Source organism: Scomber japonicus, chromosome 14 (assembly GCF_027409825.1).
Source record: "Scomber japonicus isolate fScoJap1 chromosome 14, fScoJap1.pri, whole genome shotgun sequence".
Classification (NCBI taxonomy): Eukaryota; Metazoa; Chordata; class Actinopteri; order Scombriformes; family Scombridae; genus Scomber; species Scomber japonicus.
In genome coordinates this window covers 5,299,890-5,326,555 of record NC_070591.1, presented here as the reverse complement: position 1 = coordinate 5,326,555, position 26,666 = coordinate 5,299,890, and the positions used below count along the sequence as shown (strand labels likewise).

Below are 26,666 nucleotides of genomic sequence, written 5' to 3'. Positions count from 1 at the left end.
TCCATCTTTCCTTCCTTCCATCCATCCGTGTTTCCTTCTTTCCTTCCATCTGTCTTCCCTTCCATCTGTCTTTCCTTCCTTCCTTCCTTCCCTCCCTCCCTCCTTCCTTCCTTCCTTTCTTCCTTCCTTCCTTCTTTCCTTCCATCTGTCTTTCCTTCATCCATCCATCCATCCATCCTTCCTTCCTTCCTTCCTTCCATCCTTCCTTCCTACCATCCATCTGTCTTTTCTTCCTTCCTTCCATCTGTCTTTTTGTTTTTCTTTCCTGTCTTCTCTTCCTTCCTTCCATCTGTCTTTCCTTCCTGCCTTCCATCTTTCCTTCCTTCCTACCTTCCTTTTTTCCTTCCTTCCATCCATACTTCCATCCTTCCATCTTTCTGTCCTTCCTTGCTGCCTTCCATTTTTCCTTCCTTCCTTCCTAACTTCCTTCCATCCATACTTCCTTCCTTCCATCTGTCTTTCCTTCCTTCCTTCTTTCCATCTTTCTGTCCTTCCTTCCTTCATTCCTAACTTCCTTCCATCCTTCCATCTGTCTTAACTTCCTTCCTTCCTTGAGTCTGAAATTCATTTTAAATTCCTAACATCTCACCTTTGTGGTTTCAGGTCATTTCTCAGTCTGGTGTCTTTAGTCTAATTCTGCTTTCTGCCAAAAACATCTATTCCCATCCAGGGCTGGAACCCAACCGGAAACTAATCAAAACTGACATTAAGACTCTCTAACCCACCTCATTTAAATCAGATCAATATGTTTGCTATAAAATCACTCCTTCATACAGGATGTCCACCTGCAGCTGAAAGTGATGTAATTAATCAAACATGTGCAGTGAAGACAAAACAAGCCCATTGTTACAGAAACGCAGCTGGGAGTGGATCCAGATGGGAACAAGCTTAAAAAAAAAAGAAAAAAGAAAAAAAGAAAAGATGTTTTGGCGATCGTAAGAGAAGCCTGGCTTTAGTCAATATGAGGCCGGACAAAACAAAGAGAAATGGAAATAAAATGAGGAAATAACAGAGTAGAGAAGAGAGTTCAGAGCACTCCCAGTTTCTGAGGTTTTTGAGGTATTTTCAGCCCCCGTCTCCATGGAAACGCCTGTAATCTACAACCTTTAAGATTTTACTTAGAGGTTTTTTCCTCATTGTTTAATATTTAACATTTTACTGAATACATAGGGAAGGAAGGAAAGAATGAAGGAAGGAAGGAAAGAAGGAAGGAAGGAAGGACAGAAGGATTGAAGGAATGACAGAAGGAAGGAATGACAGAAGGATTGAAGGAATGACAGAAGGAAGGAAGGAAGGACAGAAGGAAGGAGTGAAGGAAGGAAGGAAGGAGGGAAGGAAGAAAGGAAGGAAGGAGGGAAGGAGGGACAGAAGGAAGGAAGGAAGGAAGGACAGAAGGATGGAAGGAATGAAGGAAGGAAGGACAGAAGGAAGGAATGAAGGAAGGAAGGAAGGAAAGAAAGACAGAAGGAAGGAAGGAAGGAAGGAAGGACAGCAGGAAGGAATGAAGGAAGGAAGGAAGGACAGAAGTTTTTGAGGTTTTTAACATATTTTCAGCCCCCGTCTCCATGGAAACGCCTGTAATGTACAATTAATAATAATAATTATCAAACAAATGGATCCATAAGTTTTGTATGCATGTCTAAAAGTTGACAGTTCATCTATGAAACACTCCCATTTTTGGAGGTTTTTAACATATTTTAAGCCCCCGTCTCCATGGAAACGCCTGTAATTTGCATGACCCTCTACCTTTAAATAAGAATAATCTTCAAACAAATGGATCGACAAGTTTTGTATGTGTCTAAAAAAACTCATTTTGAAACCTAAATATTGGCAAAATGAGATAAATATATTAAAATGGAGCCATGTTTTACTTTGAATTTCACATTTTAGCAAATAGTGTCCCTGAAATATTGAATTAGACAAATAAATGACAAAGTTTACCGCTGAAGAGCTCAACTGTGAGGATGGAGAATCTAGTCCTCAGTTGTATTTCATCAGATATACTTTGATTAATGTGACAATGAATTAAGATTTTAGGATTTTAGGTCTATTTTTTTGTATTTTTCTTTAAACTGAATTTCTATAACACAATATGCCACATCGCTGTTGCAATATTAAATTACACATTTAGAAGTTTGGTCCAAATGGCCCATCTCTACTTTGAGATATTCAACATAATTAATCTGGACTGAAACTGAATTGGGAGTAAAAATGAAAGATGGTTAGATTAACAAAAGGAAAAGTCTACGTGAGTTTAGGAGATATAATAAGTTGAGATCACAAAAGATGGAAAACTTCACTCCCTTGTGACTCTAACACCAGACACTGAAACTATCTCAGCTGTGTTTTTAATTCATCCATCTCACGTACGTCTGAGATGCATCCCAAAGCATAATCGTAACTTCAAGTCTATTTTTCCAAAGTTTTACACACATAACTACTAACTACAGTCATTGTGTGCTCAGAGAGTTTCCAGAACTTGGATGACCTACGCTCAACACTGTACCTGAACGCCTCCAATGTCAACACACACCTTAAATTGGTTCTTCCCAGTTTAAAAACACTGCAGAAGCCAGTACAATGAGAGACACACACACACACACACACACACACACACACACACACACACACACACACACACACACACACACACACACACACACACACACACACACACACACACACATACACACACCAACTCATCTTCAAATACAGCCCAATTTGATCTTACGTGGGCCGGTCCATGTCCAGAAGACAGGAGGGAAATATGAAAGCAAGAAAGGGAGGAAGGAGTGAAAGACAGATGGATGGAAGACAAGACAGGGTGGAACGAAACTAAGAAAGAAAGAAACAAAGGACAGATGGAAGGAAGGAAGGAAGGACAGATGGAAGGAAGGAAGGGAGGAAGAGAAGACAGGAAGGAAAGATGGAAGGAAGGAAGGACAGAAGGATTGAAGGAATGACAGAAGGAAGGAAGGAAGGACAGAAGGAAGGAGTGAAGGAAGGAAGGAAGGAAGGAAGGAGGGAAGGAAGAAAGGAAGGAAGGAAGGAAGGAGGGAAGGAGGGAAGGAGGGACAGAAGGAAGGAAGGAAGGACAGAAGGATGGAAGGAATGAAGGAAGGAAGGACAGAAGGGAGGAATGAAGGAAGGAAGGAAGGAAAGAAAGACAGAAGGAAGGAAGGAAGGAAGGAAGGAAGGAAGGACAGCAGGAAGGAATGAAGGAAGGAAGGAAGGACAGAAGCACAGAAGGAAGGAAGGAAGTTTTTGAGGTTTTTAACATATTTTCAGCCCCCGTCTCCATGGAAACGCCTGTAATGTACAATTGATAATAATAATTATCAAACAAATGGATCCATAAGTTTTGTATGCATGTCTAAAAGTTGACAGTTCATCTACAGTATGAAACACTCCCACTTTTTGAGGTTTTTAACATATTTTAAGCCCCCGTCTCCATGGAAACGCCTGTAAATTGCATGACTCTCTACCTTTAAATAAGAATAATCTTCAAACAAATGGATCCACAAGTTTTGTATGTGTCTAAAAAAACTCATTTTGAAACCTAAATATTGGCAAAAAAAAGCTAAATATATTAAAATGCATCAATGTTTTACTTTGAATTTCACATTTTAGCAAATAGTGTCCCTTAAATATTGAATTAGACAAATAAATGTCAGCGGTAAATAAAGTTTACCGCCGATTTTTCAGTATAAAATAATGTATAAGAGCTCAACTGTGAGGACGGAGAATCTAGTCCTCAGTTGTATTTAATCAGATATACTTTGATTAATGTGACAATTAATCAAGATTTTAGGATTTTAGGTCTATTTTTTTGTATTTTTCTTTAAACTGAATTTGTATAACACAATATGCCACATCGCTGTTGCAATATTAAATTACACATTTAGAAGTTTGGTCCAAAAGGCTCATCTTTACTTAATATAATTAATCTGGACTGAAACTGAATTGGGAGTAAAAATTAAAGATGGTCAGATTAAAAAAAAGGAAAAGCAAAGTCTACGTGAGTTTAGGAGATATAATAAGTTGAGATCACAAAAGATGGAAAACTTCACTCCCTTGTGACTCTAACACCAGACACTGAAACTATCTCAGCTGTGTTTTTAATTCATCCATCTCACGTACGTCTGAGATGCATAATCTTACACTTCAAGTCTATTTTTCCACAGTTTTAGGGACATAACTACTAACTACAGTCATTGTGAGCTCAGAGAGTTTCCAGAACTTGGATGACCTACGCTCAACACTGTACCTGAACGCCTCCAATGTCAACACACACCTTAAATTGGTTCTTCCCAGTTTAAAAACACTGCAGAAGCCAGTACAATGAGAGACACACACACACACACACACACACACACACACACACACACACACACACACACACACACACACACACACACACACACACACACACACACACACACACACACACACACACACACACACACACATACACACACCAACTCATCTTCAAATACAGCCCAATTTGATCTTACGTGGGCCGGTTAGGGTCTTCCATGTCCAGAAGACAGGAGGGAAATATGAAAGCAAGAAAGGGAGGAAGGAGTGAAAGACAGATGGATGGAAGACAAGACAGGGTGGAACGAAACTAAGAAAGAAAGAAACAAAGGACAGATGGAAGGAAGGAAGGAAGGACAGATGGAAGGAAGGAAGGGAGGAAGAGAAGACAGGAAGGAAAGATGGAAGCAAGGAAGGAAGGAAGGAGTGACAGACAGATGGAAGGAAGAGAAGACAGGAAGGAAGGAAAGAAAGAATGAAAGAAAGGACAGATGGAAGGAAAAAAAAGTGGATGGAAAGATGGAAAGAAAAGAACACAGGAAGTAAAGTGGGCCTGATAGGACTCCTCAGCGGGCCGGTTCTGGCCCACGGGCCTCATATTTGACCCCCCTGCTGTAAAGACATTTTCACACCTACAGTAATAAGTGAGCAGGTTTGATGCAAAGCAGTCTCTTTTTTTTTTTTTTTTTTTTTAAATATCAAGGCGTGTCTTTCATCTCAAGCGGCCAAATTAACATTCAGCGGAGAGAAGAAGAAGAAGAAAAAAAAAAAAAAAAAAGGCATCTCCGTGACACTTTGCAGTAATTCAGAGGCAGCTTGTAAATTTCTCTCAGCGCTGGAGTGGTCTGATTTCACTACGCTTCAGAGCATTATAAGCAGTTCTCTGTTAATGGCCGACTTTTTCAGACGTTCTGAATAAAATATTTCCACCTCCTGCTTTATCAGGGCCATTAAACACTCTGTAATACTCTCCGCACACACACACACACACACAGACACACACACACACACACACACAGAGTCCATAACTGAAGAGGCTCCAGGCCCCAAAGACACTGAGTGTGAAAGCAGTATGCTTTTATCTTAATTGAAATCAGGAGGGAGAATGTATAAAAACGCCCTAATGCCCAAAAAATTCAAAATAGCTTCTGATGTGTTTTGTCGAGAGGGGGAAATCCCCGGGACGCAAGCGAGAGAGTGGATCCGACCGTTTTCACTTAAAGGACACTCGGGCCGCCGCCGGTGGAAGATAGTTTTACAGACAGACGGCTAAATGACACAGCTCTACAGTGAGACTAAACATAATTCCCTCTTTTATGGCTGTGAGGTGTGAGGGGTCCGCTCACCGACCGAGACATGACAGAAAGGGGACAAAAAACACCGCAGTTGAGACTCTGCATGGAAGCGTTTTGCAAATCCATTCTCCAAATAACGCACGCAGAGCAGAATTAGGATGATGCCGGCTAATTATAAAAATATTCAAAAGAGAGTATTTAAATGTTATAATCAGCTAAAAGGAAAGCAACCATGGAGCGCTCCGGAGTAAAGCCCTCACCTATAGAGAGACACTTAAGGCCCATTTATGCTCAACGTTAAATATGGATCCAGATACAGACGGAGCCTTCTGTCCGTTTCCATAGCTACCATTGAGGACACCGATGTCCTCCCGGATCAAATTGACCCCATCTTATTCTTCTTTCCTCCCTTCCTTCCTTCCGTCTGTACTTCCTCCATCCCTGTTTCTTCCCTCCTTCATTCCTTCCTCCCTCCTTTCCTTCATTCTTTCCTTTCCTCCCTCCTTTCCTTCCTTATTCCTTCCTCCCTTCCTTCTTTCCTCCTTCTCTCTTTCTTTCCTACCTTCCTTCTCTATTTCTGCACGTTTCTATAAAGCTTACGGATACGGACCAAACGGAGCAGTACCACCGGAAACCATGGGGGGGGGGCAGTGTTGCTGTCACTACTCGATACGTAGCTCTAGTGAGACACGAAGAAGAAATAACAATGGAGGAACTTTTTGAGGAAAGGTTGTGTGAGTTGGTTAGAAACTTTAAACATATGGTTTTTGTCTTTAATGCAAGAGGAACATTATCAATATCTCCTCCACAGTCGCCATGTTTGTTTTTGACTCTGTGCTGCCCCCTGGTGGATGTATTGGTTAACATCCATGCTAACGTAAAGGACGCTTGGAAGTATGTGAGCAGTGACGGTAACATCGTTGGAAAAGGACGGAAACATTTTCATGTATGTCGTATGTATGTTGAGCATAAATGAACCTTTAGAGAGACCAACACAAGCAGAGGCCTCTTCTAGACTAAACCACATTATAAAAGACAAGTTAGAAAGAATCAAATAAAAACTAGAGTAAACTGGAGAATACTTTGTGACTGATTCAACACTAAAGGAAATCCTTGACCATGTACAGACTCAGCTTCCTCAATCAGACTCGACCGTGTGCACCTACTTCACCACAGTAGGAGGTAAAAAAAAAAAACAAGCTGCCCTTTTTAACCACCTGCAGCAAGACATCATGGACGTTTACGACCTTACAGATTACAACCACTCAAAAAGACACACAAAGAAAAAAAAACTTCCATATCTGCTGGTTGAAATACAGCAGAGTGCAAACATAGCGGTGAGACTTCTGAGCTGCTGTGGATGGAAAAGGGCTTCAGATGAAATACAGCTTTGCTCCTCTCTCACCACAGACTGACCGACTGTAAACTGGAGCTGGATGACAGAGGTGATTTCTTTAGATAGATCTTTATTATCAGAAAGATACCCAAAATTCTTTCTCTATTATAATGTAAAAACACAAAGTTAGTGGATCTTTGTAAGCGGATCTGTGCTCATACTGTGAGTCACTTTTTACACACCATGCTTCAAAATCTGCTGCAGGTCAGTTTGGTCTGTAAATACTGAAACATCAAAGCAACTAGTGTCTGAAATACCTCTGATCAACTCACTGAATCAGCACCAACCTCTGAACTCTCCTGCTTTTTCTTTTCCTTTCTCCGTACATCAGACTAAAGTTAGCAGTAACAGCTCATCGATAATTATCTGCAGACACAGCTGTTTACAAGACGTTATCCTTCTCAGTGTCGTTGTTGCTATGGTTACAGTTATAGTTATCGTTCATCTGACTACACTGGCAGAGTGCAGCCGGGGCAAATCCGTCAACAAAGTGACAACAACTAAGCTACAAAAGCAATTACTAAATTAATCGCCATGGAGACCAGGGGCTTCAAGACATTATCCACATTGCCTCAGTTTCTTAAATAGACGGACTCACTGCAGCATTCATTTAGGTGAGATGTTACTTTACAAATGATACACATTCAAGCTGTTTACATTAACTTAGTAGCAGATTCTCTACGTGGTCGTCTGTTGATTAAAGCTGCAGTTGGTAACTTTGAGGAGAGAGAGGACTTAGCATCAAATTCCAAGAAGTACAACTTTCAGATCCCCTTCCCTCTCCGCTGCACTCCTGCCCTGCCTCCAAAGTCCCTTCATGAACTACACTCCACACAGTTAGATATAAAACGCTTTACAGTGACTTTCACATGGCTATACCTTACCTAGAAACTCAGAGATATGATCTTGACCGAGCTGAGAAGGAAGGGGGAAGGGCCTGTGAGGAGGAAAGGGGAAGGGCGTGTGAGGAGGAAGGGGGAGGGACCTGTGATGAGGAAGGGGGAGGGGCCTGTGAGGGGGAAGGGGGAGGGGCTGTGAGGAGAAGGGGGATGGGAGTGTGAAGAGGAAGGGGCATGTGACGAGGAAAGAGGAGGGGCCTGTGAGGAGGAAGGGGGAGGGGCCTGTGTGTGTGAGCAGTGATTCACAGCTGTCAGACACTCCATCAGACATCATCCTTTCCTTCCTTCTTCCTCCCCTCTTTCCTTTCCTTCCTTCCTTCTTTCCTTTCCTCCCTCCCTCCCTCATCTACGATAGTTGTTGTGTTTATTTCACACTTGTGTTGGCAACCTAAACGTCTGTTCTTCTTTCAATTGAATTAAATTGAATTCACTCCACCATCAACCAGAGTCTCAAACTCTAATCAAATTAAGTTTTACATCACAGCTCATTTCTCTTTCATTAGCCACAAATGTCAGAAATTTCCCAAAATGACGGATAATGGTTTTTTTCTTCTTTTTAAAGATTGCTTCTAACAGTTTTATTAAATTCCTCTCGACAGTTTAACGTTTCTCTCAAATCCAGCGAGTTAAATGTTATTGTTTATTGTTGGATTACTCTCCTAATTAAGGACCAACCCACAGGTGTTTTCACAGTGATTAGACCTCAGGTTGAATGTAAAGAGAATTAACTCACTAAATATCATCTAATTATAAATTAAAGTAATAATAACATGTTTTTTACACAATCAGGTGAAACAAAGCTAAAGTACCCTCTGTTTTGACTGTTCCTTCTTTCATTCCTTCCTTCCTTCTGTCTGTCCTTCCTTCCTCCTTCCTTCTCACTTTCTTTCCACCCTTCCTTATTTAATTCCTCCATCCCCCTTTCTTCCTTCCTTCCTTCTGTCCTTCTTTCCCTCCTTCCTCCCTTCCTTCTTTCCTCTGTCCTTCTTTCCCTCCTTCCTCCCTTCCTCTTTTCCTTTCTCTTTCCTTCCTTCTTTCCTCCCTCCCTCCCTCCCTCCTACCTTCCTTCCTTATATCCTCCATCCTTCCTTTCTTTCCTCTGGCCTTCTTTCCCTCCTTCCTCCCTTCCTCTTTTCCTTTCTCCCTCCTTCCTTCTTTCCTCTGTCCTTCTTTCCCTCCTCCCTCCCTCCCTTTCTCTCTCCTTCCTTCTTTCCTCCCTCCCTCCCTCCCTTCCTTCCTTTCTTCCTCCCTCCCTCCCTCCATCATTTCCTCCCTTCTTCCTTCCTACCTCCTTTCCTCCCTTTCTTCCTTCCTTCCTTACTTCCTTCCTCCCTCACTCCCCTCCTTTGTTTTAGAAACTATATATATATATACATATATATAAAAATAAGTGAAGTTTCTCTCTACCTGTTGAGCTTAAGGACCAGGTGATGTTGAGGTTGAAGTTGTTCGAGGCGTTGATGGACATGTCGAGGTTCTTGTTGGCCTGCAAACAAAAAAACAGGAAAAAGATTTAAACAGAGGAGAAAATAAAACTTTATTGACAGTAGACTAGAGGTACATACAGCCCAATTTGATCTCATGTGGGCCGGACCATTTTAAAGATGGAAGGAAGGAGGGCAGAAATAAAGGAAGGAGGGATGAATGGAAAGAAGGAACGAAAAGAAGACAAGAAGGAAAAATGGAAGAAAGGGATGAAGGAAAGATGGAAGGAAGGAAGGAAGGACGGAGAGAATGAGGGAAGGAAAAAAGGGAAGAAGGACAGAATGAAGGAAGGGAGGAAGGACAGAAGGAAGGAAGGAAGGAATGAAGGAAAGATGGAAGAAAGGAAGGAAGGACAGAAGGAAGGAAGGATGGAGAGAATGAGGGAAGGAAGAAAGGGAGGAAGGACAGAAGGAAGAACTAAAAGTCATAAATACCTTAAAAAAAGCTTGTACTTAAACCCTAAATGAGTTGTAATGAGTGTGGATATGTGTGTGTGTGTGTGTGTGTGTGTGTGTGTGTGTGTGTGTGTGTGTGTGTGTGTGTTACCTGTTCAGGCGTAGCCATAAAGTTGATAGCGGTGTAGTGTCGGTCGTCCTCCTGCAGCAGACTGAAGGTAAACTGGTAATCGATCAACAGGTTGTCTAGGCAACGGAGAGAGAGAGAGAGAGAGAGAAAGACAGGAAGAGAGACATTTTAAAACAAAATAGGACCATTAAGAGATTTAAATTGTTTATAATAATCAATCTATACGTTTTCATATTTCTTCATTTCTCCTCTTCAAATAAAACCTCCATTCTTCTGACGTCAGCATCAAACACAGACAGATTTATGAAAGTTAAAACACGTGAGTCGATATTCATTTATAGAAGATGTGGAGATGAGGCCTAAGATCTCAATCATGGCTTCCAGGTGTGTGTGTGTGTGTGTGTGTGTGTGTGCATGTGTGCGTGCAGGTAAATGTTTTATAAATATGAAGGACGAGCGCTCGCAATGAGAACGCTGCTTTCTTAAGACTGACGAGCCGATCAATAGAAGAAGAGTCGGAGTGGAAATAATCATGTTCTGTCAGAGATTTAATGGTTTTTGAAAGCGGCTCCTATTGAGTGTCTGGAAGCGACCCTTTGTCAGCCAGACAATGACCAACGCACAGTGATTCAACATCTGGACGGACAGCAGGAGCCACGCTGGGTCACCTTGTCTGCCCGCCTGGACAGGAGGAGACGAAGGGGGGAAATCAACGAGGAGGAAGAGGAGGAGGAAGAGGAGGAGAGGGAAAAGAAGAGGCGATGAGGAGAGAAAGCAGCTATGTGGCCATGAGAGGATAACAGGAGGAGAGGATATTTTGGCAGTTAATCAGCGTGACTGCTGACCACGAACCCCTCAGGGTAATCCAGGTGTGTGTGTGTGTGTGTGTGTGTGTGTGTGTGTGTGTGTGTGTGTGTGCGCATCCAAGGGCAGCTCAGGTTAAAACACACTCAGGCCAGAAACAAATATATTCTTTGATTTCAAGCTCAAAGAAAAGTTCATGTTTTTTTAACAGTCTGGTTATTTTAGGAAGTCGGTTAGTTTCCAGCAGGTTAAATGATGCAAGATGAGAAGTTTAACTTAAAATTAAGGAAAAGTCACACAAACTACCCTAACCTCTTATATCCGTGATGCACTGCAGATTTATTACACACTTTTAAATGTTTATTTTAATCTGAAGATAGGTGTAGATGAGAGAGAGAGAGAGAGAGAGAGAGAGAGAGAGAGAGAGTGAAAGAGAGAGAGAAAGAGAGAGAGACAGAGAAAGAGAGAGAGAGACAGAGAGAGATAGTGACAGAGAGAGAGAGAGACATAGAGAGAGAGAGAGAGAGAGAGAGAGAGAGAGAGAGAGACATAGAGACAGAGACAGAGAGAATGAAAGAGAGAGAGAAAGAGAGAGAGAGAGAGAGACAGAGAAAGAGAGTGAGTGTGAGAGAGAGACACTTTTGACATCCTTTAATAAAACAGAGACGTACAATTGTCACACATTCAGAAAAACCCTAAAATAACTCAAACACTCCCTCACCCCCCCCCCCCCCCCCCCCCCCCCTCCTCTCCCCCTCCACACTCAGAGTGGCAGCAGTCAGCAGAGATACTGTAAGAGCTGTTCAACTAACGGAGCGGAAAAACTTTGTGTCACGAACAGTAGAGAGAGAGAGAGAGAGAGAGAGAGAGAGAGAGAGAGAGAGAGAGAGAGAGAGAGAGAGAGAGAGAGAGAGAGAGAGAGAGAGATGTTACATATCACACCTTCCTTACAGCTGCTGTACAATCCCGGGGCGTCACCAAGACGAAAGCAAATTATGTTTGACAAACACTCTTGTTTTGTTCAGCCTTCATGGCGACTTAGCCCGAACACCAGATATCATCAGATCAAAGACGAGACTTTTTTTTTTCTTAACATCTCTCCCTCGCTTCCTCCCTCCCTCCCTCCCTCCCTCGCAGGCAGACATGCACTGCTACTGCGCACTTGTTTATCCCATAAGGGTCGTCAGTACAACTTCAGAGTATTTGGGTGGTGAGGATGAGGAAGAGGGGGAGGGAGGATAAGGACTTCCTGTTTATACAATATGTGTTGGCTGTGAATATGTACAGTATATGTGCCCCCCCCCCCCCCCCTCCCCCACCCCTTTCTCTCTGTGTGTGTTTCCCAATATGTTTGATTTCAAGGCAGTTAAGGAACAAGAGCATCAGACAGGTTTAAAAGTTCATCTCAGCTAATTACAAATCCCATCTGAGAAAAATCTGACAGCAGTTTTCACTTAGGGAGTCTCAATTATTACACGCGTGCCAAAAAAAAAAAAAAAAAAATGTGTGAATTCTCACTCCGGATGAATTGTATCAAGGTATCTGCTAAAGCTATTAACGATTCCCCCCCCAGAAGAACTGAAATAGAAATAGTCTATGCCAATTTCTCAGGTTCACAGATGGGTGATCTTATTACCATATAATGTGTAAGCTGATTCAGCCTATATGAAACAATACACAGCGACTGGAGAAGGAGAGAAAGCCCTTCACCCGGAACGTAATCTGATATTCCAGCAGTCTGCGTCGAATAAGGAATCAACACAAAAAAAAAATAAAACAAGCGTGAAGTCAGCTACAATGTCAGTTTGTCAGGATATCTGGCTGAGGTTTCATTTAATGCTTGTTAACAACTCATTATTTCCCATTTGTAACACCTGGCTGGCGGAGCGGCGTCGCCTCGCTGAGGAAAACACGTTAGAGACAGGAGAGGAGAGGAGAGGAGTAAACACGAGGACAACATGGAGTCAATATCACATCTAGACTGGAGGGTAAGGTTACTTAGAGGTAGGTATGAGGTCAGGTCAAGGGAGGAAGAAGGGAGGAAAGAAGGGAAGGAAGAAAGGAAGTAAGGGAGGAAGGAAGGAGAGAAGGAAGAAAGGGAGGCAAGGAAAGAACAAAGGTAGGATGGAGAGAAGGAAGGAAGGGAGGAAAGGAAAGAAGGAAGGGAAGGAAGGAGGGAGGGAGTGAGGGAGGAAGGAAGGTAGGAAGGGAGGAAGGAAAGGAAGGAAGGAGAGGAGAGGAGTAAACACAGTATGTATGAGGTCGAAGGAAAGGAGGGAAGGAGGTAGGGAGGAAGGAGAGAAGGAAGGGAGAAAGGAAGGAAGGAAGGAAGGAGAGAAGGAAGAAAGGGAGGCAAGGAAAGAACAAAGGTAGGATGGAGAGAAGGAAGGAAGGGAGGAAAGGAAAGGAAAGAAGGAAGGGAAGGAAGGAGGGAGGGAGTGAGGGAGGAAGGAAGGTAGGAAGGGAGGAAGGAAAGGAAGGAAGGAGAGGAGAGGAGTAAACACGAGGACAGGAAGGAAGGTAGGAAGGGAGGAAGGAAAGGAAGGAAGGAGAGGAGAGGAGTAAACACAGTATGTACGAGGTCGAAGGAAAGGAGGGAAGGAGGTAGGGAGGAAGGAGAGAAGGAAGGGAGAAAGGAAGGAAGGAAGGAAGGAAGGAGAGAAGGAAGAAAGGGAGGCAAGGAAAGAACAAAGGTAGGATGGAGAGAAGGAAGGAAGGGAGGAAAGGAAAGAAGGAAGGGAAGGAAGGAGGGAGGGAGTGAGGGAGGAAGGAAGGTAGGAAGGGAGGAAGGAAAGGAAGGAAGGAGAGGAGAGGAGTAAACACGAGGACAACATGGAGTCAATATCACATCTAGACTGGAGGGAAAGGTTACTTAGAGGCAGGTATGAGATCAGGTCAAGGGAGGAAGAAGGAAGGAAAGGAGGGAGGAGGTAGGAAGGAAAGGAGGGAAGGAGGTAGGGAGGAAAGGAAAGAAGGAAGGGAGGAAGGAAAGGACGGAAGGAGGGAGGGAGGAAGGGAGGAATGAAGGAAGGAATGAAGGAAAGGAGGGAGGGAGGAAGGTAGGAAGGAAGAAAGAGGAAAGGAGGAAGGAAGGTAGGAAGGAAGGAGAGAATGAAGGAAGGGAGGAAAGGAAAGGAAGGAAGGAAGGAAGGAAAGGAAGGAAGGAGGGAGGGAGGGAGGGAGGGAGAAAACACGAGGACAACACAGATTCAATATCACATCTAGACTCTAGGTCAAGGTAACTTAGAGGTATGTATGAGGTCAGGTGACCCCCATCCCCCTCTCCCTCCCCCTCCTCCTCCTCCTCTCCCTCTCCAGTATATTACAAACTCTGCCCTGATGTGAGAGACGGCCGGTCACAAAGGTTAACAGTCACACCAGTGTCCAAGCTGTACATCATTTAACTCTGAGGTTACAACATGCAGAAAATCAATGTATGTGAAGGTGGAGCAGACGAGCTGCTGTAATAGAGGAGGGGTCATTATAGACTGCAGGGGCAAAACTACACCTATTAAATATATACATGGAAGGGAGGAAGAAGGAAGGAAAGGAGGAAGGAAAGGAGGGAGGAAGGAAAGGAGGGAAGGAAGGAAGGAAGGAAGGAAGGAAGGAAGGAAGGGAGGGAGGAAGGCAGAAGGAAGGAAAGGAGGGAGGGAGGAAGGAAGGAAGGAAGAAGGAAGGGGGGAAGGAGGGAAGGAGGGAAAGAAGGAAAGTAAGAAGGAAGGAAGAAAGGAAAGAAGGAAGGAAGGAAGGAAAGAAGGAGGGAGGGAGGAAAGGAAAGAAGGAGGGAGGAAGGAAAGAAGGAAGGAAGGTAGTAAAGAAGGAGGAAAATAGGAAGGAAGGAGGGGAGGAGGGAGGAGGGAAGAAGGAAGGAAAGGAGGAAGTAAAGGAGGAAGAAGGAAGGAAAGGAGGGAGGAAGGGAGGAAGGAAGGAGGAAAGAAGGAAAGGAGGGAGGGAAGGAGGAAAGGAGGAAGGAAGAACAGAGGAAAGGAGGAAGGGGGGGAGGGTAGAGGGGAGGAGGAAGAAGGAAGGAAAGGAAGGAAGGGAGGAAATTTGAACACGCTGTTATGGAACAAAAACACAAACTGAAGCCTCGTCACACACACACACACACACACACACAAACACACACACACACACACACACACACACACACACACACACACACACACACACACACAGAAAAACTCTTGACAATGCTAACAAGCGTTTGATAAAGCAGCAGTCAGAAAGTCGTGTTGATCAAAAGGTTTTTCTCTCCTGATGGAATGTGAGGCGTCCAGCTACTGACGGCCGAGTGTGTCTCATCTCACTCGGGTGAGAAGAGGAAGTGCACGGAGCGACGCTGTGGTTCAGTTAACGCTGTCATATTGAGCTACCAGTCAATTGGTGAAAAGCAACGTTGTGTGTTTTAATGAGTTTGCCCCTCAGTCAGGCTAGCGTTTATCAGCAGGGATCGCCAGGACAACGCTTTAATGAACCACTTGTCATAGTCCATCACAGTCAGCTACTAGGGATGTCTAATTAGGGGGCGGTCACTAGGGTTGCAGCGGTTCAACAAGCCCACTGTTTGGTCTGAATTGTGCTTTTGTGGGTCATGGTTTTTAGGTTTTGGGGGGTTTAGTTTGTTTGGCATGACCATTTCCAGGATTGTCTTTGTAATGTTCTTCCCATTCAGAGATAAAAAAGCAAAGTATAGTTTTCAATATAGCTGCATTATTTGTGTTTTGTCATTTTCAATTCAAACATTAATAATCTTTCCTCCTCCTTCTATCACTTCATCTTAGTTAACCCTCCTGTTGTCCTCAGGTCAAGGAAGGACAAGAGGAAGGGAGGAAAGAAGGAAGGAAGGAAGGAAGGAAGGAAGGAACGAAAGGAGTAAGGAGGGAGGAAAGGAGTAGGAGGAAGGAAAGGGAGGATGGAAGGGAAGAAAGTAGGAAGGAAAGGAGTAAGAAAGGAGGATGGAGGAAAGGAAAGGAAAGTAGGAAGGAATGAAGTAATGAGAGAAGGGAAGAGAGGAAGGAATGAGGGAAGGAAGGAAAGGAGTAAGGAGGGAGAGGGGGAAAGAAAGGAAGAAGGAGGAGAAGGAAGGAAAGGAGTAAGGAGGGAGGGATGGAGGACAGGAGGATGGATGGAAGGAAGGAAGGAAAGGAAGGAGTAAGGAGGGAGGAGGGAAGGAAGGAAGGAAAGGAGTAAGGAGGGAGGGAGTAAGGAGGGAGAGAGGGGGAGGAGAATGAAGGAAGGAAGAAGGAAGGAAGGAAGGAAGGAGAGAGGAAGGAAGAAAGGAGAGAAGGAAGGGAGGTAAGGAAAGAGGGAGGGAAGGAGGAAGGAAGGAAAGTAGTAAGGAGGGAGGCAGCAAAGAAAGGGAAGGAGGGGAAGAACGAAGGAAAAATTAAAGAAGGAAGGAAGGAAGGAAAGAAAGAAGGAACAGTCAAAAGAGATGGAGGATGACAGGAGGATTAAAACAAACATAAAAGCCTCTCGTGAGCTCTGTCTTCTGTATTCTGGCTTCTTACCTTTCATTGCTCGTGACTCTTCATCGCTATACTGCCAGTTCATTGGACAGCGACTCTAAAGGGGAAGAGAGAGAGCTGCTAGCATGCACGCAACTGCAGCTCATACTGTATGAATCAGGTCATGCTTTGTGTAGTCAAGTTTGTTTTTATGGGTCATTTTTACATCTCCAACAACTTCCACTGAAAAGACTCGGCAATCAGATGAATTACCAGCCAACACCAGTCACGCAATCAGAGCTTCAGAGCCACTCGCTGCCCTGAGGCATGCTGGGAAAGCGTCTAGTCAGCTCCAATATTTACTGACAGCCTCACTATCGCAATTAAAGGCTAATTAGTGATGCAACAACACATAATCAGACTGTATAGTGATGTCATGACACATCTCAACGATGGCTGGGTGATGTTTTACATACAATCAATTTCAATTAGAGATTCCTGCCTCCCTCCTTTCCTTCCTTCTTCCTCCCATCCTTCCTTCCCCCCCTTCCTTTTTTCCTATGTCCTTTTTTCCTTCCATCCTCTTTTCCTTTCTCCGTCCTCCTTTCCTTCCTTCTTGCTACCACCCTCCCTCCCTCCCTCCCTTCCTTCCTTCCTTCCTTCCTTCCTTCCTTTCCTTCCTTCCTTCTTTCTCCTTCCTTCCTACCTTCCTTCCTCCTTTCCTTCTTTCTTTCCTCCCCCTACATTCCTCCCTTCCTTCTTTCCTCTGTCCTTCTTTTCCTTACTTCCCCTTATCCTTTCTCCCTCCCTCACTCCCTCCTCCCTCCCTCCTCCCTCCTTCCTTCTTCCCTTCCTTCCTTCTTTCCTTTCCTCCCTTCTCACCTTCCTACCTTCCATCCTCCTTTCCTTCCTTCCTTCCTTCCTTCCTTCCTTCATTCATTCCTTCCTTCCTTCCTTTCTCCTTTCATTCCTTCTTCTTTCCTTTCCTCCCTTCTCACCTTCCTACCTTCCATCCTCCTTTCCTTCCTTCCTTCCTTTCTCCTTTCATTCCTTCTTCCTTCATTCCTTCCTTACTCTTTTCCTTTCTCCCTCCCTCCCTCCCTCCCTCCTTCCTTCCTTTCCTTACTAAATGTAGCTTTGTATATATGTTATTTTCCTAATATTATTAAATTAGAGATTCCAGCTTATTGTGCTGAAGTGATATCTGAGGTAAGTAAAGTAAAGGGAGTCACTGCTGCAGCTGATTCAGACCTCCGAGTACAGATGCAGGTCAGTGATGAGCAGTCAACATGGTTCCTGGCCCGAGGCTGTTCATTAGGACATGATCTTACATCACTTCTGGATGTCTCAATATTTACTGACAAGCAATCAGTCTGGACTTTTATCCAAACATGGATTAATTGGTCCTATCATGCCAAAAAAAAAAAAAAAAAAAAAAGCCAATACATCCCCCTGACAGACTATTAAATATTCTGACTGAATTTAGATCAGTTTGAGTAAGTTTCAGTCAGAGTTTGATCCATGGAGCTTATAGATGAAATGGACACACTGACTTTGACCTGAGTCCATGTTATATATCAGAATTAAACAGATTTACCCCCAAAATACAAACATTCATCTTCAGTACAATTCAATAGTCACTGTAGCATTTAACTGTATTTATTTATAGTTTCAGTTTAGATTGAGAGCCTTTCATTGCTTTTTACTTTGTGGTTAACAGTATTATTTTTATTCTGTCCTATCAGCTGTGTGTGTATCGGTTGATTTTGGTGACGAGCTGCTGCATATAATAGCTCTTATGGGGATAAATAAAGTTTTATTGACTTGTACAGTATCCTACCTTTTGTTATTTAAAAAAAAATTAAGTCAGTTTTAGAGAGGTGATGGAGAAGAAAGGAAGGAAAGAAGAAAGGAAGGATGGAAGGAAGTAAAGAAGGAATAAAAGAAGGAACAGTCAAAACAGACGGGGTCAATTTGACCCGGGAGGACGACAGGAGGGTTAAAAAAGCAGAACTTTATATTTATTACTTGGACATTGACTTCATTGTGTCACACAGCACAAGTCTATACCTTTTACTGTGTTATATGTTCCTCTGGTTCTCCTGCTGACTTTATATTGGCAGTAAATATAAAACTCTACATGTTCAACAGACAGCAACTTATTCTCGTCACAATCACCACACTCACTCACCACATGACTTTTTAAAACTAGCATTCACACCAACTCAGGTGTTGGCCGTCTCACCTAATGAGCCACTTCCCAGGTATCCCTAGCAACCAATTATAAAATAGGTCAGGAGCCTCGGGGGCCGTCGCATTCCTCAGTTAAAAAGAAAAATGTTGTGAAAAGTTTATTTATTGCTTCACAACTTTGATTTGAGACCTTTACTGGAGCTGTTTCATCTACTTTTACAGCCTTTAAAAGCTCCTCCACAAGTCTGTGTTAACTCAAATATGACTGATACATAGAAACCGACTGTTAGAAACTCTAATCAACTTAATCTTGCTCATGCCAATTAATCATCTTTCTTCCTTCCTCCTTTCCTCCATCCACCTTTGTTCCTTCCTTCTGTCCTTCCTTCCTTCCTTCCTTCCTTCCTCCATCCACCTTTCTTCCTTCCTTCTGTCCTTCCTTCCGTCCTTCCTTCCTTCCTTCTTTCCTCCCTCCCTCCTACTTTCATTCTTTCCCTTCTTTTCCTTCCTTCCTTTCCTCCATTCCTTCTTTCCATCCTTCCTTCCTTCTACCATCCCTTTTTCCTACCTTCCTTTCCTCCCTTCCTTCCTTCCTTCCTTTCCTCCCTTCCTTCTTCCCCCCTTCTTCTTCCCTTCCTTCATTCTTCTTACCCCCCTTCCTCCTTCCTTTCCTCCTTTCTTTCCTCCCTTCCGTCCTCCATCCCTCCTACCTTCATTCCTTCCCTTCTTTTCCTCCCTTCCTTCCTTCCTTCCTTCCTCCTCCCTTCTTCTTCCCTTCCTTCCTCCCTCATTCCTTCCTTCCTTCCTTCCTCCCTCTCTCCCTTCCTTCCTCCCTTCCTTCCTTGACTCGAGGACAACAAGAGAGTTAAATGATAATGGGGCGGTTATTTTCTATTCATCATTTTCAACTAATCACAAATAAAAGAGGTCAAAACCAGCTAAGAGGTATAGTGTCTGTGTCAGGAGAGTCAAACTCATTCTAGTTCAATACATCAGCTCAATTTAATCTAAACTGGGCCAAACCAATAAAACCATTGCAGGCAAATGTGTCCCTTCACATCTGAATCAAGTCAAATGTCCACAGGCTGACCAGGAGCCTTGACTGTGACCAGTGAGTGAAAATAAGCAAGAATAATGATGCATGTTATTGAAAAATTAGAGTTGGAGATTGGAGTAAGGGGTTCCCGTATGTTTGACTTAGCTTACGCTCTATGTGCTGCAGAACTCCACTGTTAAGAGTCAAGCTATTTTGTATTTATATACAGTAGCACCAAATCACAGCAAAAGTAATTTAAAGCCATTTTTCACATAGGTAAGGTCTAAATTGTACTCTTTAATTTAATTTAAAGGGGATGGCGGCAAGGAAAAACTCCCCTTTAACCCTCCTATTGTACTCGAGTCAAGGAAGGAAGGGAGGAAGAAGGAAGGAAGGGAGGGAGGAAGAAGGAAGGAAAGGAGGGAGGAAGGAAGGAAGGGAGGAAGAAGGAAGGAAGGGAGGGAGGAAGAAGGAAGGAAAGGAGGGAGGAAGAAAGGAAGGAAGGAAAGAAGGGAGGAAGGAAGGAGGGAAAGAAGGAAAGAAGGAAGGGAGGAATGAAAGGAAGGCAGTAAGGACGAAGTAAAGAAGGAAGGAAGGGATAAAGGAAGGCTGGATGGCATTTTTCACATAGAGCAGGTTTAATTAAAGCAGACTTTAATTTAAAGGGGATGGCGGCAAAGGAAAAGCTCCCCTTTCATGGGAAGAAACCACAAGCAGAACTGGACTCATTTGTAAGATTTAAATGAAAATGCATTATTATTATTATTATTTATTACTGTAATGAACCAAATACAATTGCGCACAATAGCTGTTTGATGTGCTAATATGAGGCTGAGACAATATCAGGTTGTAATACCAACAATGCCCTCAACATAAAACACTGCATACAACCTGTGAGAACGTTCTCTTTGCAGGTAAACCTCTTATCATCACATGAATATTGACTATCCGGTAGAAGAAGTAGCATTGGAAGAAGTAGCATGACATTGTTATATCAATGTGCAAAACCATTGAGGAAAGAGAAGCATGAATGAAGAAAGGGTTTGCTACAATCCAAAAAAAAACTCAAGTCTGAACCAATTTAAGTCAGCATGTATGAAAACATTATCTGAAGTATAGAGGCTGCTTTTTTAGGGAGTAACACAGTCCCTTTGTGTTCAACCAGGACTGAATTATGCTGCTAGGGAGGAGACACGGTGTGAGTCCCATTACATTTAAACTCAGTGTAAAGTAAGAATAAATATGTGTTCTGAGTTTGACATACCACAGAAAAGTGTGTTGTTAACCACCCTGCCAAATTTGAATGATTAAAAAAAATCACCAAATATATGAAATTAGGCTTCAAGTTGTGTAAAAATCAGCCTCTTTCTCTGCTCCCAAACGCTGAAACCCCGCCCCCTACCAAGTGTCACCTGTCAATCAAAGTCACCACCTCTACCGGAAACATGGACGCTACGTCTGAGAGCTTTCTGTTGCTAGCTCAGCTGCTAGCTCGGCGGCTAACTCAGCGGCTAACTCAGCGGCTAACTCAGCTAACTGGCTAACTGTAGTAGTAGTAGTGTTAGATGTAGTAACAATAACTGGCCACTAGGCGGGTTAATCTTTTTTGCAGGCTCAGAAAATCAGGAAAAATGAGAGGGTGAGAAACAGTTTAAGGCTCTATCTCCACAATTCAGTACTGCATAGTTATCATATTTTCAAACATGTATAAAATGTTTAGAAGTAAATCAATGAATTGACTTTGCTGTAATATTTGACTTTACTGGGCAAATAATTATATTTGGTAACTTCTGTAAATATCCCAAAATACCCTTCCTTCCTTCCTTCTTTCTTTCCTTCCTTCCTTCCTTCCTTTCCTTCTTCCCTGCCTTCTTTCTTCCCTTCCTCTTTTCCTTTCTCCCTCCCTCGTTCCTTATTTCCTCCATCCTTCCTTCCATCTGTCCTTCCTCCCTCCCTCCTTCTTTCCTTCCTCCGTCCTTCCTTCCTTCCTTTCCTTACTTCCATCTGTTCTTCCTCCCTACCTCCTTCTCTCCTCTCTTCCTTCTTTCCCTCCTCATCCCCCTTTCTTCTTCCTTCCTTCCTTCTTTCTTACCTTCCTCCCTCCCTCCCTCCTTCTCTCTTTCTTTCCTCCCCCCTACCTTCCTTCCTTCCTTCCTTCCTTCTTTCCTTGGTCCTTCCTTCCTTTCCTTACTCCCTCCTTCCTTCCCTTCCTTCCTTCCTTCCTTCATTCATTCATTCATTCATTCATTCCTCCCTTCCTTCCTTCCTTCCTTCCTCCCTTCCTTTCAATGAGTGTCCTATAAAGGGTTAACCAGACCTACTCATGGAAGTCACAGATGGGTTTTTGGAAGACACTGGCGATGGTAACTTTTAGCATTTATTAACATCACTTCTTATTTTTGCTGTTTTTTCAAGATTCGTTGACTGAATGATAAACTTGCTGCCATATTGCAACTGAGCAAACATCCACTACCCTGTCTGTGTTAGTTGACTGCTTACACTTGACTTTGTACTACTACCTTCATACAAATGGAAGAGGCGAGGCAGATGTCAAGAGGACTAGACTGGCTATGATGTTCAGCTGTTCAGCTCTGAGTGGTTGTTTGGTTTAGATAATGGCTTTCTATTCACTTTTAAGGATGTTTGAGGTAAGTGCTTAACCTCTGTTCCTGGACTTATGATAGCCTGGAAGTGTTTTGTGTGGAGGCTGAAGCTCTCTGAAGCAGACGAGGAGGCAGTTCTGCACATGAGTGGAATAAAAGCAGCCTGTTGATCGGCCAAAAACTCACTTCCCTGATTATATTCTTGTCTTATGATCATTTTTTTTCAGATCTCTCCTAGAGAAGAAAATCTTAATCTCAATGAAACTGTCTGATGAAATAAAGATTCAATAAAACCTATAAAACACATTTCTGAGGCTGATAATACTGACTAGAATTTAATAAAAGCAACATTTTGTGATAAAATTTCATTTCAGTCAACCAGTGGGTTCTGTCATGGGAGCAAAGTAAAAAAAATAAGAACATAAATCTTTATTCGTGGCTATTCAATAATTCTTATTAAACTCAATTTTGTACAATCCTGAGATCAAAATGCCACACAGGAATAAATGTCACATTCATTCATTCATTTTATGTTACAGCTTATCCTCTAGAGGGTCAAACAGGAGAGCTGGAATCAATCTCAGCCTGATTTTGGTTGAGAGGCTGCCAGTCAATCACAGGGCTAACATACAGTATGTAGAGACAGATAACCATTCACACTCTTGTTCACTCCTACAGTCACCAGTTAGACTAACCTGCATGTTTTTTTGTTAGACACACATGCAAAGTTTGACTGACTAGTGTTAAAGTCTGTGTAAAATAAGAATAAATATGTGTTCTGAGTTTGACATACCACAGAAAAGTGTGTTGTTAACCACCCTGCCAAATTTGAATGATTTAAAAAATTGCCAAATATATGAAATTAGGCTTCAAGGTTGTGTAAAAATCAGCCTCTTTCTCTGCTCCCAAACGCTGAAACCCCGCCCCCTACCAAGTGTCACCTGTCAATCAAAGTCTCCACCTCTACCAGAAACATGGACGCTACGTCTGAGAGCTTTCTGCTGCTAGCTCAGCTGTTAGCTCGGCGGCTAGTTCAGTGGCTAGCTCGGTGGCTAGTTCAGTGGCTAGCTCGGCGGCTAGCTCGGTTTGCGAACACAGCTAACTGGCTAACTGTAGACTGTAGTAGTAGTAGTGTGTGCTGAATGTATTTATACCTCTACAGCAGCAGGGGCGGGTTTATGCTAATCACTAAATCCTGAACACAGAAATCTTGAAACACAGTTTGTGAAGCCTAGCTCCACAATTCAAATCTAAATGGTTGAAATGCTTTTTACACCTTTTTTTAGAAATACATTTATGACCTATTTAATGTGTTTAGAAGAAAATGTCTGCAGTACTTTAACAGTTACATGTCCGGGTCTGTTTTACTTATTTTCACCCTTCTTTGCAAAGACAGAATTTCTTGGTGCTACTTTTTTATGACAAGCTTTTAGAAAGGTTGACCTAAATATGAGCCACAGCTTATATAGACTTTGTTAAAACTGTACTGAACCATCTACACGAGCTAATACCAACAAAAAAAACCATCTCCTCTCACATTCCAGTTAATCTCTCTGCCGTCATCTGCCTGATAACTTTTCACCATCTCTCTCTTTCACATCAAAAGAAACCCACAGGTGGTGAAGCATCTCCTAAACTCTTGAATCTGACAGCATCTCTTACATCACGTATACTTTGCATGTCATCTTTCTTTATCAGCACTTTCCTTCCCATGACATTTAAAGCTAATATTTCCCTCAAAGTATACAAGGAAGTGGGATGGCTTTTAAATCTGTAATTCATAGTGTGGCTGTGTGTGTGTGTGTGTGTGTGTGTGTGTGTGTGTGTGTATGTGTGTGTGTGTGTGAGTGAGTGAGTGAGTGAGTGAGTGAGTGAGTGAGTGAGTGAGAGAGAGAGAGAGAGAGAGAGAGAGAGAGAGTGTGTGTTGTGTGCATCCATGTGAAAAGATAATGTTACATTAATGACAGAACACGCTGTCGTCAAATACGTCTGAAAAAACATACTCCACTTCAGCCGTAACCATAGCGATAAAGGAGAGACGCACTTTTCCCTCCTTCTTTCCTCTTTCCTTCCTTCTTCCTCCCTCCATCCTTTCCTTCCTTCTTTCCTTCCTCCCTTCTTCCTCCCTCCCTCCATCCTTTCCTTCCTCCTGTCCTTCCTTCCTTCCTCCCTCCGTCCTTTCCTTCATTCTTTCCTCCTTTCCTCCTTCCTTTCCATCCTTCCTTCCTTCCTCCCTCCCTTCTTCCTCCCTCTTGTCCTTCCTTCTTCCCTCCTTTCCTTCCTTCTCCCTCCCTCCCTCCTTTCCTCACTTCTTCCTCCATCCATCCTTCCTTCCTTCCTTTCCTTGTTGCTGTGTGTGTGTGTGTGAGAGAGAGAGTGTGTGTTGTGTGCATCCATGTGTGTATATTCCCTCTTATTCAAATAAGATAATGTTACATTAATGACAGAACACGCTGTCGTCAAATACGTCTGAAAAAACACACTCCACTTCAGCCGTAACCATGGCGATAAAAGAGCAACACACTTTTCCCTCCTTCCTTCCTCCCTCCCTCCATCCTTTCCTTCCTCCTGTCCTTTCTTCCTTCCTTCCTCCATCTCTCCTTTCCATCCTTCTTTCCTCTTTCCTTCCTTCTTCCTCCCTCCCTCCCTCCTTTCCTTCCTCCATCCTTCCTTCTTCCTCCCTCCATCCTTTCCTTCCTTCTTTCCTCCCTCCCTCCTCCCTCCATCCCCCTTCCTTCCTTCCTTCCTTCCTCCATCCTTTCCTTCCTCCTGTCCTTCCTTCCTTCCTCCCTCCGTCCTTTCCTTCCTCCTGTCCTTCCTTCCTTCCTCCCTCCCTCCTTTCCTTCATTCTTTCCTCCATCCTTCCTTCCTTCCTTCCTTCTTCCTCCCTCTTGTCCTTCCTTTTTCCCTCCTTTCCTTCCTTCTCCCTCCCTCCCTCCTTTCCTCACTTCTTCCTCCATCCATCCTTCCTTCCTTCCTTTCCTTGTTGCTGTGTGTGTGTGTGTGTGTGTGAGTGAGAGAGAGAGAGAGAGAGAGAGAGAGAGAGAGAGAGAGAGAGAGAGAGAGAGAGAGAGAGAGAGAGAGAGAGAGAGAGAGTGAGTGTGTGTTGTGTGCATCCATGTGTGTATATTCCCTCTTATTCAAATAAGATAATGTTACATTAATGACAGAACACGCTGTCGTCAAATACGTCTGAAAAAACACACTCCACTTCAGCTGTAACCATAGCGATAAAGGAGCGACGCACTTTTAAGAGCCCTTAAAACCTGTTCATATGTGTTTGTGTATCTGTGTGTGTGTGTGTGTGTGTGTGTGTGTGTGTGTGTGTGTGTGTGTGTGTGTGTATGTGTGTGTGTGTGTAATCTAAAGCCCTTCACAGCACAGGGCAATAATAAAAAGGGCATTGCATTGGTGCCATCTAGTGCCTTTAAAGCTCAGTCCTGAGTCCAGCAAACCAAAGCATCCAGTGAACTGTGAAACTAAATCTTATCTCATATGTTTTTTTGTTTTTTTGATAATGTAGAGCTCTATCATCTGTAACACCCAGAAGGAAAATATGACACACTTGAGATTATATCACAGGTTCAAAACTTCAGTACAAAAAAATATAAAATAATAATAAGTTGCTTGTGTTCTCAAATGATAGCTGGATCGTTGCTGAGCATTAAAATACCAAATATTAGATTTCTTTGACCAACCGCTGCGACTCCCTGATGGGCATATTCCTCTCAACTCCATTTCTCATTGTGTGTGTGTGTGTGTGTGTGTGTGTGTGTGTTAGTCTGTGTGTGTGTGTGTGTGTGTGTGTGTGTGTGTGTGTGTGTGTGTGTGTGTGTGTGTGTAAAAGAAGGAACATAAATGGCATTTAACGTTTGTGTCGTCCTCCCGTGTCAAATTGACCCCGTCTGTTTTGACTGTTCCTTCTTTCCTTCCTTCCTTCCTTCCTTCCTTCCTTCCCTCATTCTGTCTGTCCTTCTTTCCTCCTGTCATACTTTCCTTCCTCCCTCCTTTCCTTCCTCCTGTCCTTCTTCCTGTCCTTCTCCCTCCCTCCTTTCTTTCCTTCCTTCTTTCCTCTCCTTTCTTCCTCCCTCCTGTCCTTCCTTCTTCCTCCCTCCCTCCCTCCCTTCTATCCTCCGTCCTTCCTTCCTTCCTTCCCTCCTTTCCTTTCCTTCCTCCCTTCCTTCCTCCCTCTTGTCCTTCCTTCTTCCTTCTTTCCTCCCTCCCTTTCTCCCTCCCTTCTTCCTCCCTCCTTTCCTTCCTTCCTCCCTCCCTTCCTTCCTCCCTCCTTTCCTTCCTTCCTTCTTCCTCCCTCCCTCCCTCCTTTCCTTCATTCTTTCCTCCCTCCTTTCCTTCCTTCCTTCTTCCTCCCTCCCTCCCTCCTTTCCTTCATTCTTTCCTCCCTCCTTTCCTTCCTTCCTTCTTCCTCCCTCCCTCCCTTTTTCCCTCCCTTCTTCCTCCCTCCTTTCCTTCCTTCCTCCCTCCCTTCCTTCCTCCCTCCTTTCCTTCCTTCCTTCTTCCTCCCTCCCTCCCTCCTTTCCTTCATTCTTTCCTCCCTCCTTTCCTTCCTTCCTTCTTCCTCCCTCCCTCCCTCCTTTCCTTCATTCTTTCCTCCCTCCCTCCCTCCTTCCCTCCTTTCTTTCCTTATTTCCTTCCTCCCTCC

General features: G+C 43.4%; 1 protein-coding gene across 1 annotated transcript in view; it reads right to left on the bottom strand.

Moving 5' to 3' along the window:
- atrnl1a (attractin-like 1a) overlaps window positions 1–26,666 on the bottom strand; it is a gene marked incomplete at its 5' end in the record, with an annotated part of 358,740 nt that overhangs the window by 194,393 nt on the left and 137,681 nt on the right. The window contains 2 exon segments of the mRNA XM_053333595.1: window positions 9,315–9,393; window positions 9,939–10,033. Of these exon segments, the coding sequence (XP_053189570.1) occupies window positions 9,315–9,393; window positions 9,939–10,033 (174 nt within the window).